General features: G+C 39.0%; 2 protein-coding genes across 2 annotated transcripts in view; both read right to left on the reverse strand.

Moving 5' to 3' along the window:
- Positions 1 to 14,471, reverse strand: part of DOCK2 (dedicator of cytokinesis 2) — a 286,898-nt gene that overhangs the window by 82,603 nt on the left and 189,824 nt on the right. Inside the window, exons 53-55 of the mRNA XM_080554755.1 lie at positions 12,464 to 12,605; positions 11,644 to 11,726; positions 11,297 to 11,364 (exon numbers count right to left, since the gene is read on the reverse strand). The gene's annotated coding sequence lies outside the window, so the exon portion shown is untranslated. The remainder of the gene's footprint in view (positions 1 to 11,296; positions 11,365 to 11,643; positions 11,727 to 12,463; positions 12,606 to 14,471) is intronic.
- On the reverse strand, positions 247 to 6,426 carry FOXI1 (forkhead box I1). Its single transcript, XM_080554783.1, has 2 exons — positions 3,692 to 6,426; positions 247 to 2,663 (listed from the first exon to the last, which is right to left on the reverse strand). Exons 1-2 carry the CDS (start codon positions 4,263 to 4,265, stop codon positions 2,113 to 2,115), a joined length of 1,125 nt encoding a protein of 374 aa, XP_080410909.1. The 5' UTR covers positions 4,266 to 6,426; the 3' UTR covers positions 247 to 2,112.

Genomic DNA, 14,471 nt, shown 5'->3' on the forward strand with positions numbered 1-14,471 from the left:
CATTTCTGGGCATTTTGTTGTATATTTGCTGAATCCTAGACTTTACGAATTTCTGAGTTGTCATTTGAACAAATCTCTGCACAACAAATGCTGTCAGCTGCTGACTTGCAGGGCATATTATGGCCCACCTACTGGGCTGGGATTCTTGGAAGGGCTGTAAAATTCTGAGGGTGGAGACTACAGCTCAGGCCTCAGTACATACCTGACTTCAGAGAAACTTACAACCATGGAAGAAGGACACCACCAGAAGGTCATTTTATTTTTTATTAAGCACCAATGTTAGAAGTGGAAGTAGGTTTCAACTTCCATATGAGAATTTATCATACTGAGTACAAAAACTGTGAATAGTCATAGCAGCTTCCATAGGAAAAATAAAAAATAAAACAATAATTGAGAATGTAGGAAAGATTGCAGTCATATTTTGGCCAACTAGCATGTGAAAATCTAGCCTGGTTTCTTAAATTTTAAATGATTGGCACCACTTTCCAACAGGGAAACCATAAGGGTGATTTTTATTTAGTGATAGTATTTTGCATAATAGCAGCCAATTATATTCCTTGGACATGAAAATTTTGATTGCATAGACATATGCTATCTCACTCTCTGACCTTATTTGAATATTATACTGCGTTTTCCTCAAGCAAACTGCACAAGTCAAACTATTAGGGAGGTTTTTAAAGACATAGGAAGTATAGTACTCACACATGCTCTCTTCTATACAAATTCTTTATTAAAAATGCTTCTGGGTTTGCCTGTAACAAAACTATATCCATGTATAGTTTAAAAAAAAAATCAAGACATAACAGTATCTATTACAATGCATTAGTATGTTTTCCATCATTCTGGAAGTCTGGTCAGTGCGCAGCTGTGAACAGTTAAACCACAGTTAAGCTCAGCGTCTATGCACGCTGCAGGCTCTACAGTCTGAGACGTTACTCTACATAAACGTGGAACTTGATTCAACTCTTGGTTTGAAAAAAAAAACATTTTGAAGTTTTGTTTGTGGCTACAATAGAATGTAAAAAACAAACAAACAACATTATTCCTAATATTTACACAACAACAAGACAATTGCATGGACTTTTACAAAAAGACAAAAAAAAAAATACAGTACAGGGACTTTTTTCACTACCTATAGCCGATTCTTCTGAAGATACAGCTTTTGGAATTGAAGCTCCGAGACAGTTAACCTTTCTGCCTCCCATTTCTCCACCCTGCTCCCCGCCCCAACCTTCACACCACATTCAAATTCTTTTCTTAGTAGAAATGATTTATGTAGAACTTGAAGATAGAACAAATATCCTTTCTTCTAAGAGAACATGTATTAAAAATATAGGCAGATCCTGATTTTCTTATGTGAATAGATTTGTATGGGTAAGGCAAACAAAATTTGACCCTGTACTTCTAATTTAAAACATGAATATCTGATTGCACCAGCAGAAGACAACTCCATTATATTTTGTTATGCTTCCCTTCAGTTTCAAACTGAATGTTGTGTCCATGACACTAGCCTGCTTCACAGCCATATTCCCCTTGGGGGTGAAAGGCGATGAGAATTTAGCCAATGCATGTGCTAGTATTAGAGAAACCCAGAAAGTGCACTCACCCTTCAAGTGTTGGTTGTTACTCACTGTATACTAGTTTTTGCTATAGATCCTTCAGTGTCTCAGAATAGCTTTGTCCAAATAAGAACTTGCCAAACATGTCTAGTACAGATGGACTATATCAGTGAGAAGTAATTTACAGATATAGCTACATTTATGTTAGTGCTTTAAAAGTATCACAGCATTATTAGTACCATGCCTGAAAATGTTTCCTGCCTAAGGTAAACAGTAACTCCTTTCAAGGATGTCCATGGAGGACCATGGTTGGCAGCAGTGCAAGCATGGTCTCCCATCTGACCTCTTCACTACTCCTGCTGTTTTGATCCCTGCTTTTTTATGGGGAGCTGCCAAATGTGGAGTGCTTGGGATCTGAATAAGTATGATGGGTAAAAAGTTTGGGGCTGTCAGAAGGTAGGATGCAATGTAGAGACAACAGGCTAACACTTAGCCACTCACAGATCATTTCCTCTCATAAATAGCTATATTTTGATGTCTTAGGGTCCCTTATTTAAACCTCTGTTCCCTCCCTAGAAAACAGAGTGTTATTTGTGCTGATACTGCTGTAAAAATGAGTGTTAAACTGGTTGAGCACTGAGTTGCTATAGCCAAGGTGACTAGAGGGCATAGAATTGGACCACTCTCCCACGCCATGACTGGCTATATTAGAGAGTGGAGAGTAGGAGTTAAAGCCTACCACGTTCTGTCCCATTTTGTCAATGGGTTCAGCATTAAGTCCCAATGGTACTGAGCGGCCCACTGAGTTAGAGCCATTGACATAGGCAGTCATACTAGAAAGGAAGTTACTAAGGCATGGACTGCTGGAAGATGGAGGTGAAGATCCTTTATCAGGTGAATTGTCAGTCCCAGGTGAGTTTTCCAAGATATCCTGATGCTCTACAGCTTTGGGGCTGCCAGTCAGGGCACTATCCTCAGATTTCTCAGATGCAAGAGAAGCAGCACTAGCCCCAATGTCAGACTTCCTTTTTCTCTTTCTGCGGAAGTTTCCATTGTCAAACATCTTTTCACAGTTTGGGTCCAGAGTCCAGTAATTCCCTTTTCCTGTCGAGGGGGGACAAATGCACATTTTTAGTTTTAAAATATACACACAGACAGCAAAGAGCAGTTTTCTTTGACTTTTCAGTGTTTCTCTTACAGAAACAGAAAAATTGCTTGAACAAAAAATATGCGTATTTAACCACAAAAAGCAGAAGTCTCTTGAATTCAGGGAAAAAAATGGTGTAAACTGTTTGCCTGTGTCCTGTAACCCTGTGTCCTGTAGTCCTTTCCCACACAGCAAAAACTACAAGTGGAGCCACTGAGAGGGGTTTTTTTCTTTTTTTTTTTTTTTCCTCCCCACCTTTTGTTTGTCTCAGTGGGACACTGAGGTTTTCAGTGTATAGCTGTCCTCTACATTTACAGTACAGAGTAATCAAATCCCATAATGGGCCGCTCCTCCAGATTCAGTGTGGTAGACTAAGTCACTAACAAGATAGAACCAGATCTTTGACTCTCTCAGGCAGCATAATTGAACGACTTTTAAATGTTCCCAGTGGTTCTCAACAGCTATTGATAGAAAACAATAAATAAAGGAACAATCTGACAACATATCAGCCAAGAGGTTGGAAACAGCAGAGGTGTGATTCTAAGCAAAACACTATTTGAAGCAAACAAAACAAAAGCAGCCTGCTCTCTCCTCAGGAGAATTATTGTTGACTCCCTAAAGCCACTGGATTTCTTTAACCAATCTGAATTTTCTTTATCCTCTTTCCATTAGTTCCCGGTTAATGTGCATGCTCTGCACATTGATCAGTTCTCAGGAGGCCTGAAGAAGTAAAGAATCCCCTTCCCTGCAGAGATTTAATAGCAACATTGATTCAAAATTCAGCTATGCATAGTTGCCTTCTAATACAGCCCCATGAAAATAGAGAAGTTACTGTATATATACCCCAAATCTAGGCTATTAGGTCTCTTTATGATTTATTTCACATCGTAATTGTAACTTTTTTTTAAGTGAAAAATTTTCATTTTTAAATTAATCAAGTTTAAATATAGGAAAAAAAAAAAAAAAGAAGGAGGGGGAACTGTACCTGGATCATCTTCATCTCTGGGCACCTTCTTGAAGCAATCATTGAGAGACAAGTTGTGCCGAATGGAGTTCTGCCAGCCAGCTTTGCTTTTGTTATAAAATGGGAAGTTGTCAGCCACGTACTGGTAGATTTGGCTGAGAGTCAGCCTCTTTTCTGGTGCTCCATGGATAGCCATGGCAATAAGCGCAGAGTAGGAATAAGGTGGTCTAACCAACTTCATGAGCTCTTCTTGGGATGGGAGAGGAAGCCAGCCGAGGTCGGTTCCTCCCAAGCCGTGCATGTTAGGCAAGAGCTGCCGTTGCATCCCGTAAGACTGAGGAATGAAGGGACTGGCATTGGATCCAGGCAGGTATGGTGGTGGGGTAATGGAAGGTCCATTTAGCCAGAGGTAAGGATTGGGAGTGGCGTTGTAGTCCGTTGTCTCAAAAGTGCTTGGTCGCTGTGGACTAGGGATATTCTGTGGATGGAAAAAGTTCTCATAGTAGATATTCATCTCTGGAGGTTCTTGACCAATATTTGGAAATTGTGGGCTGCAGCGCGGTGGAGAGTGCGTCTGTGGATCAAAGGAGCTCATGCTCTAACACAGGCAGCTGATAAGTTATGACACACCTGTCCTAATGCTCCTTTCCTGACACAGGTGCATCACCTATGCCCTTCCCTACCTACTTATGCACCTGTAAATGTTTTGGCTTGTACTGCAGGCTCCACCCCATGGCCCTGAGTGGCTGCAGATGAGGACGATATCCTTTTGGAATGCTGGCAGTCCCAGCCAGTCATTGATGTCACATCAACTGAACGTGAAAGTTACAACTGTTTATCTTCTTAAATGAATTGAAGGAATTTTCCACTAATATGATGCACGTAAAGACAGCCTAAGGTGCCTTGAAGTTAAAACCCCTCATTAGAGGTCCACCTCTTCCTACCTTTTACAAAGGAGTTTTAGCATGTAGTTTTTCTTTCTTTTAAAATAAAAGCAGTTTTGTTCTGCTGCTGCTTGCACCCCAGAATGCAAAAGCCATTGTCATTTGTCAATGAAACAGTAGGCATACTTTAACATTAAAAAAAGAAAAAGTAAGAAAGAAAAGGTCAGACCTCCTTTTCTTTCTGTAACTTTAATTGCAACTTGCTTGTACTTGCCCCTAGGCAATCACAGTACTACAGGCAAATTCTGCAACTGGTTACTCATGTGAGTAGTCTTACTGATGTAAAGGGAATTGCTTATTAAAGTAAGGTTTAATCTTATGAGGAAAAAAAACCAACACAACAATCTTAATCATCAAACCTTTCATTAGAGCTTAAGTAGGTGAACTAAAATGGGAAATCGTTATTTGCTGCTTCCTCTTTGCTGCAGGATTGGTGCAAAGAGGTCATACAACCTCTTAGCAGAATTTTCAAGCAAGAAGGAGACAGGTTGCAGCACAGCTTTTTTCCAGCTTATTTCCAACTTCATTTGTAGCTATAAAGACAAAAAATGATTCCTTAGAAATAACAAAAGAGCAAAAGCTTCTAGCCATTTTATGACTTGCAAAAATACCTCCTGCCTTGCATGATACCCTGCACTTACAGACATGAAAAAGCAAAGCTGCAACCTCACCAACACCTGTCTCAGGATGAGACAACTCTAACATTTTACAACTGCATAAAAAACTCCACTGTAGTTGAAAGCATACCTGCAGTGCAACAGAAATGATATTTGCAATTTATTTTTTCTTCATCAAAGGTACATACATATATTTGGAACTTCACTCAGCCTTAATAACTCATGCAATTAAAGAAAGTCCTAGTACGACAAGCCTTTAAGATGGTGCTAGTCTCAGAATTTCTGCAAAAACATGGGCTTTGATCTGTAGATTTGAATCCCAGGCTGTAACAAACACTTTTCTGCTTTGTCATACATTGATTAATTCACTTAATCTTATGTGCTGCAGCACCACCACGATTTCCCCCCTCCACAAGTATTGGAGTGATTCACCTGTGTCATGACCATATTGTTGCTTTGAAAGGTATGAAAAATATCACTAGAAATACAACTGGAATACTGAGTACAGAGTGACAAAGCTAGCTGATTTGCCACCTTGGTAATGCCTTTCTACAGCTGTTATATAACAAATACATATTTCACTGGACATGAAATCATTTGTACTACAAGTATGGATGAACATATGGATATTTTAATTCGAATGACCAGGAGTTCAGAGCTTGTAAATGTTAACTAGGCTATGCAGATACACATTAAACAGACAAAAGTTTAGTAGAACATAGTAGGGCTGGTTTATTTTTTATGTGGCATCCACTGAGCAAAAAGCCATTTTTCAGAAATAATAATGGAGGTATATCCCTTCTCATGAAAGCTGTCTAAAACCAATTCTCTCTCTACAAGAATCTCAGTTACACATGTGAAAGGCGGAGCAAAACTGCTTACAACTTGATAACTTACTAAAATATAGATAGCTTTTAGAAGTATATATGTAGTCCTGAAAATACTGTTATTATAAATATTGCTAATTAAAAACAAAACACAGTATTTACAGAGTCGATGGAACAAAATGTTAAAGAAATGCACAAATGAATATAAACAGGAGTTGCTTTTACAATGAACTAAAACTCAGAATATAGTTTAAAAAGAAAACATAATAAATCTTCAGTCCTCTGAACAAATTATCTTTTTTACCACCCACTACAGCTTTTCCACCCCCACAGAAAACCACAACCAACCAAAAAAAAAGGCAAAAAAAAAACCAAACACCCCCCCCCCCCATCCCCACTCCCACCTCGCTAATGTATTACTGCTTAGGGTTTGTTTATACCAAGAAATAAAATTCAGCTCGCTGCAATGTGGACTTTGATGAGCATCATCTAAATACTTATTCCTCAAGGTGTTGTGCATGCTTATTTACAGTTCAAATACACTGAGCTGGGTGCTGGGTGAACACTTTGAAAATTTGCCAGGCTTAACAAAAGAAAAAAAAATATCCCTTCTGCAAACAGATGATGAAGTTTGTAAAGCTTCCTCTGCAGATTAATCTTTATGAAGATTTGATGCTGTGCATTTTAGCAAGGTCAGCCCCTAAACTGTGCTCTGCTGCTGCCTGAGAATGCATGTTTCTGCCAGACCTACCTTGATGTGACATTTGAGCAATATATCGGACAAAACTAAGCAAAGCAAGCGCTGAGATGAAGAATGGCAAGTACTGCTTTTAAAGCAATGAAATACAAAGACAACTGCAAGCTTCTGCTTAGGTAGCTCTCTGAGTGCAAAGGTCTGATCCCTCCCTGGCATGTGCGTGCTGGCACAGCTTCTAGTGTAGACACGAGGTGATCACCAACATTTTTCTTCCAACTGACTGTGCCTGATTTACTCAGAAAAGCATATAAACAACGCCAGTAAAAATGGTACTTTGTCAGTACTATGGGCACACCTTACTGCCTGATAATCACTGCAGCATTTGTTCCAGTATAGCACTTGAGGTGCAGATGCTCATATGCAGGCAAAAGGCAACAAGGGAAGAATAAACTTTGCTCAAGTTGTGATTGCTCTGAGCAGGGCAACTAAGAAGTGGAGTTTATTGAGTCTAGCCAAGAATACTGCCTTGGGGTCCTCACCACTGAGACTGCTGTTCGTGGCAGGACAAGAAGGAGAAGATAGCAATTCCAGAAGTGGAGAAAGGAGAAGAAAAAATGGTGAGTCTTCAATATAACGAGTCTGGGAACATGTGAAACGCTGGCAAGGGTGTACTAACAGATTGTGCTTATGGCTAAAAAACTCTGAAAAGAAAATGGAAGCTGATGCTCGAGTCATAGCTTAGTGATCATGACTTTCAAAGATCACAGTGATTTGGTGAGGTCTTTGTAGGCAGGATGCATCATGTTTTTTAACACTTCATTTACTTTTTTTTTTTCCACTACAATACAGTACTGTACAGCCCTGAGGTGCACATGACTACCAATTATCAAGCCTCATCACCTACAGATTTTTGTCAACTTGTGTTATATGAAGATTTACTCCTCTGGATTTCTTAAGTGAAGCTCCAAAAGCAAAATTTAGGCCAAGCCTCTGTGGAATAGTCCTTCTGTGTAGGTTTTAGTCAGCTCCTGTATATCCCTCTAGTCCTGCCAACAGTAATGTTTCTTCACACTGATTGATTGCCCTTTTACAAGGGAAACCATAATTGTCTGAGATCTTAGGTTATGAAGAGTTCAAAATACTTTCATTTAAAATGGGATTTCTCAGCATGATCACTTATGCTTCAAAGTAACCTATATATTCAACATTTCTGAAATGTAGCAACCTGGTAGAAAGATGTACACGCTAGCACACAGTAGAAAGCCAAAGCACAGGGGTCACAAGGTAGAAAAAAGCATGGGGAACTCTGTAGCCTTCTCTGATATTTTTGGCTGCAATATTCCTAACTCTAGCTTCCTAACTGGATCTTTTGAAACAATAAAGCCAAATAAAGAATGATGCCTGTTAGTATCACAAGCACCTATCAGTCACCATGCTGTTCCACAGCCTGACAGTTTTAGAGAACTTAGATCAAAAGCACCAGGGCTACATGATGCAAAACATGTGTCTGTGCAAACCCACTCTCACTGCCCAGATAGGTTCAAATTTTTGGAGTAGCGACTTCATCCTGGCAAACCGTATAACATCCTGTGTACCACTGTGTCCCTCATTTTGCCAGTACAAAGCACTCTGTATCATGTACTTTAGCTAATCTTCCAGAAAATGTTTATATTTCATTCAGATCATAATACATACATTTGTGGACCACAGGATTATTTGGCAGTATTTTTAATTAATATGAAGCTTTAGGCTGTACTGTTAACATTGCATATAACGTAATACAGGTGTATTATCACAGTTTAACACCTTACTGAAGAAAAGTTCATTTAAGTTATTCATGTGGTCACAAAGAAGAGGGAAAACATTTTTAAAAAGAGAGTATATCTACAAGTCAGCAAACCAACCAATGCAGCTTGTTTCAAACAATTCACACACTGAATTCAGAAATAAATCAGCATCCCTCAGTAAGACATTTTCATGTAAAGGCAAATCACCTATACTCTCAGTTACCTCAAAGTATTTGTAGAAGTCTTCATCCCTTATTCCAATAATCATCAGCACTGAGTATGCATAAAATGAACCACACCACCAGGAGAAATAAGACGTAGCAGACAAAAAGCCATATCAAGGTCACTGCAAAAGCACAGTAAATGTAGAACAGTACCGCAAACCAAGGGAACTAAGCTTTATTTGTAGAAATGCAGGTTGAATACTAAATTAAAGGAAAAGGTAATACCATTTGGACCAGTGTCATTAATGTGGCAATGCTGGAATTACCTTAACGTTTTTTAATCTTTCAGAGCAAATCCACTGTGGATTTTTCAAGCAACATTTATAACAGGGATTTTAGAAGACTGTAGAACCTTATAGATGCTAGTTGGTGTTTTCTGACCATAAGACCTGTGATAGTAAGAGTAGTCATAACTCCTGCTTCAACAAAGACCTTCCATGATCTTGGCAACACATAATATGGAAGAGGGGATTAGGAGTACCCTGACTTAGGTATTAGTCATGACAAGCAGTAGGCAGCAAGAAATTGGAAACCTCCATTTGGCTGCCTCTGGCTCTGCTGCATTTAGATACACAACTATGCTCAGCCCTAGGAGGGAGGGATACCTCAAGTCTAAACCAGAGATAGACAGATTCTGCAACTAAATTCCTCTCATAATCTGTGGTGTCGCTAAGTTCTGGGAAACTGGTACAAATACAGAAACTCCAATCAACCATATTTTAACGACCTCACTGCTCCTACCAGCTTCCAAACAGCCAAAATGCTTTCCAGTTTCAGATGATTTGCTTATTCTTCTGTGCCTGCCACTCTAAAAGTTTGCTTATACTAGAGATACATAGTTCTAAAATCCAATGAGGTGTTGTATGAATATCAGCTGTGTTTACCTAACAAATTAATCAGTACACTTTTCCAAAGACCTTCAAAGTTAAAATTCTTGAACATTTCAATAAGATACACACCAAAGAAAAATTAGTAACAGGCTAATACTTCAGTTTGAGTCAGATTTCAGCATCAAGGTATTTGCTTATGCAAACGAATCAGTTTCAGCTCATTGAAAAGACAATTTAGAACAATGGATTTTTCAGAAAACATAACTTTTTTTTTTTTTTTTCCCACTCTTTTATTCATGGTGCTCTCTATGCCCTTTGGTACTTGCATAACACACGCTTGGGGAAATTAATTAGCAACTAAAAGGGCTGAGTGAACTGGTACAAGTGTAAGTGCAGTGAACTACTCTATGGACACACCCAATCATAGATAGACTTTAAGTTGTTTTAATTTAACCAAGATTTAACTGCAGTATACTAAGATCACCCAACTTGTGAATAGGATGGTTTATAGTGTTGTTAATCCTTGCACTTCCAGTTGCTCCACTTCGGTTTTCCTGCTATCTGGGTACGCACGTCAGTAATTTGTTCTCATATATGGGCACAGTACTGCAACCACTTACCTCCCCCTACTGACAATTTTTGAAAATGTAAAATGTATTGAATTAGATCTAGCCTAGTTAGCTTTGTAAGTTTCTAGACTAGTGTAATCACTGTCTGCTTAGCAATGTTATATATAGAGAGATTATTAATTTCTGAGAGCGGTAATTCTGTTAGTAAAACTAACAATTGGTATATATAAACAATTTTTAACTTTTTCCATATTAGAATAATTCATATACTTTAAAATTCTGTACAGAAACACTCTGGTATGTTAAGAGACTTAAATCTTTCAAGGTAATTTCCTTTGCTCTTTTGTTTTCAAATATTGATCTCTAATAGTACTGTTTTCTTGTCTTGTTAAAGTCTAAAGGCAGGTGTTAAGAAAGATTGAACAAATTGAAGCTTTATGCATTAGTGCTATAGCATGTGTCAAAGCACTACTGAAGTATTACTGAGCGTGTCAAAACAACTGAAGTCATGTAGTAAAGACTTCACATTCCTAAATATTTGTAGAACCAGTGTATCCAACCATAACATGATTTATTGTGTGACAGTTTACAACCGTATCTGCAAAAAGAACTGCATCTGGAGCACCTCTGTTCAGGGCTACTTTCTTACGTATAAAAACATACTACTGAACATCACAGGGAAAATCTTCCCTCAAACTCTGTCATACATGGAGGTTTATTTAAGTCTTATTTTAGTTACAACAAGAATGTAAGATGCCTGCTTCGTGTAAATAGTCTCCTTTGGCTGCAGGCCTACCAGCTCGTGGTGTAGACACCTTAAATGACTGTCTTCTGATATCGGTAATCTTTCCTGTGCCTTTTCAATCAATCACCTCTTAAACCCATGTAACACCACCAACAGCCACCTACCTTCAGGTGAACTAGTTAAGTATTCAAGTTAATGGGCATGCCTAAGAAGTGTTATATGTGAATGCAAAAGGTTACTGTTAGAGTCATTAACAATCTGCTAGTAAACACTGGTTGAATACCCACATGCATAATGGGGCATATTATAGGGCTGCAGCATGTACTAATAGTCATGAAAAAAATCTTTAACACAGAAACTATATTTGTTAAAGAACGGACACTCACGGTGACTATTCAATTCTAGGCTCAGACATACGAAAGATCATTCAAAGCACAGTAGACTTTCTGCTATCCTGGAAGAACAAAACAGCATTGAAAACAGATAATTTGGTCAGATGAAACTGTCCTATTTGCCTGAAAACCATGATCACATTTATCTAATATTTTAAAGTTCACCAAAGCCACAGTCTACTTCAGGTTTGTTTGCAGAATAATTATTCCTTTACAGTGTTAATCTTTAGCACACACTGCATGATGATAGCAAATCAGAACAGAAAATTACAGACTGAGTCAATAAAGAACTACTCTCGTCACCCCATAGCAGTAAACATTGTGAATGCTGAAGTCCTTACATCTTGTGGGCAGCCCTGGGATGTTGCTCAATGTTCTCTCTTAAAAGGACCTTGAACACTCAAAAGCAAGTTGGAACTCAGTTCTGGAAGGAAAATACAAATTAATACTCTAATAATGCCAGTGCAATTTCAAGGCAACAAGGATAGGAGATGGCTGGTAAGCTTTTTTAATGGAGGCTTCTGTATGCCTGGGAAAATATTTACATAGCAAGATGGAGATATCCACCTCCAAAAATTAACAAGAGAATGGATCCTTAAACTATTTGTCCTCCTTGATCATAAATGTAATTTATATATATATTTTTTAAGGGATGACTCAAAAGAGTTTGGCTTTAAATTAGCTGAATTCTGTTGATTTCTGCATGGGAAGGACCCTGTGTTTGAATACTAAGTCATCACTTTTATTCTCCTACAGTATGGAGAATCGATCCGGGATATGGTTTTACAACAGAATGTCCTAGGCCTAGATGATTCCTATATTGATGTCAGAATACACAGAACTAGACTCTGGGACATTTTTTTTCACCTGCATTACGCTGAAGCTGGAACAACAAGAAAAACAAAATAAATTGTTTTCCTGTTAGTTAAATCAAAATCCTTAAAATGAAAGAGCAAGAAAATTACGCGTTTAGATGGCATTAAGCACAAATCCTGGACCTCAGCCGACTTAACAAAAAACAAATAAATTGATTTAATAAACAAAACTGCTTTCTTCCATCCTACCTTGCTATTTTAGTAACATATTTAACAGCTTTTCTGATTTAGATGTGCCCTCATCCCATGATCATGATGGAACAAACTTACTTGAGAGCTTGACTACCTTTAGATTGATTCAAGCTATATCTTGATTTCAAAGATGGTTCCACTGCTCTGACTCAGGTTGAAGTAAAAATCCATTGATAAGCAGACATGATAGAGTTGCTGCAATATTGTGACATCAGCGATCAGCTTTGATTCAGATTCTGCAGAGTTGTAAGGATAATAAAATTGTTAGGGATTTATCCTATTCCAAAGCAGTTGTTAATGCTCGTCAGTGCAATAGATATCAAATCTCATTATGACTTTGGGTATTGATGGCTGGTAAATTCCACAGTACAATCTGTTGCTGAAAAATTTACCAGCCATCAATTGCTAAAAAAAAAATAAAAAAAAAAATCACATTCAAACTGATCAAAAATCACATTCAAACTGAATCAAATATTCCAACTTCACTTCCTCAGCAGTTTTCCAGCATCATTGCATTTATTTATTTATTAATTTTTCATTGCAGGATGTACCTTGCATATACCTTAAACTCATTTTAAATGAAAGAGTCTGTTCCATCACTCCCACTAGCAATGCAGCAAGCAGCAAAATAGCCAAAGAACAAAAGTTGTGAATATCAAATGGGATGAAGAGAGTACCTCAACCTCTGAATTTGTTTTGTTGCTGAAATTTCACTAACTTTAGTAACACAACACAAAAGCATTAACCTCACCATTACCTGTTCTTCTAAGAGCTGTGAGCCTGTGCTTGGCATAGATTTATCCATTTTTGCCAGTTCATGTTCAGAACTGCTCTTCAGCCAATGTTTACAGTAAAATGGCTGCTGCCTGAAAACACTGAGCAGAATATAGCAGCTGGTGCTAAAAACTCCATTACCACTCAGCCTACTTGATGCCCTCCAGATTGAAAAAAAAAATTCCAGTATAACTCCTATACAGCCTCCTTGTGTTAGCAATCGTGGTTGTAAATGGCCTCTGAGTTTTAAAGCTCACCGAAAGCAGAACATTCCACCAAGTCAATTTGAATGAGTTCTGTTCTTCACAGGCCAGGGTGGTGCCTGATTTCTTGTTTATCAATTCAAACGTGATGAAGTAGGACACACTCCCAACTCTGTCCTCCACACTACTAAGAATACAGAGTTCATGTGATACATTAATAATACAACTAGGCAACTTTATTTACACAGCGTTTTACTATTTTTAGTTTAACATATTGGTCTGAGTTAACTTGTTGATTGTTGTGATCAACTATTAACTGCCTAAAAATGAACTTTGATCTGGATAGGCTGGACCGATGGGCTGAGGTCAACTGCATGAAGTTCAACAAGGCCAAGTGCCGGGTCCTGCACCTGGGGCGTAACAACCCCAAGCAGCGCTACAGGCTGGGAGATGAGTGGTTGGAAAGCTGCCTGGCCGAGAAGGACCTGGGAGTATTGGTTGATAGTCGGCTGAATATGAGCCAGCAGTGTGCCCAGGTGGCCAAGAAGGCCAACAGCATCCTGGCTTGCATAAGAAACAGTGTGGCCAGCAGGGCTAGGGAAGTGATTGTCCCTCTGTACTCTGCTTTGGTGACGCCGCACCTTGAGTACTGTGTTCAGTTTTGGGCCCCTTGCTACAAGAAGGACATGGAGGTGCTCGAGAGAGTCCAGAGAAGGGCAATGAAGCTGGTGAGGGGTCTGGAGAACAAGTCTTACGAGGAGCGGCTGAGGGAGCTGGGGTTGTTTAGCCTGGAGAAGAGGAGGCTCAGGGGAGACCTCATCGCTCTCTACAGGTACCTTAAAGGAGGCTGTAGAGAGGTGGGGGTTGGTCTATTCTCCCACGTGCCTGGTGACAGGACGAGGGGGAATGGGCTAAAGTTGCGCCAGGGGAGGTTTAGGTTGGATATTAGGAAGAACTTCTTTACTGAAAGGGTTGTTAGGCATTGGAATGGGCTGCCCAGGGAGGTGGTTGAGTCGCCCATCCCTGGAGGTCTTTAAAAGACGTTTGGATGTAGCCCTTAGTGATATGGTTTAGTGGAGGACTTGTTAGTGTTAGGGCTGAGGTTGGACTAGATGATCTTGGAGG

This window comes from Anser brachyrhynchus, assembly GCF_964034855.1.
Source record: "Anser brachyrhynchus genome assembly, chromosome: 14".
Classification (NCBI taxonomy): domain Eukaryota; kingdom Metazoa; phylum Chordata; class Aves; order Anseriformes; family Anatidae; genus Anser; species Anser brachyrhynchus.

Coding starts and splice junctions, on each gene's coding strand:
- FOXI1 (XM_080554783.1), bottom strand. CDS start 4,265: ATGAGCTCCTTTGATCCACAGACGCACTCTCCACCGCGCTGCAGCCCA. Junction 2,664..3,691: donor CAGAGATGAAGATGATCCAG/GTACAGTTCCCC, acceptor CCCCCTCGACAG/GAAAAGGGAATTACTGGACT.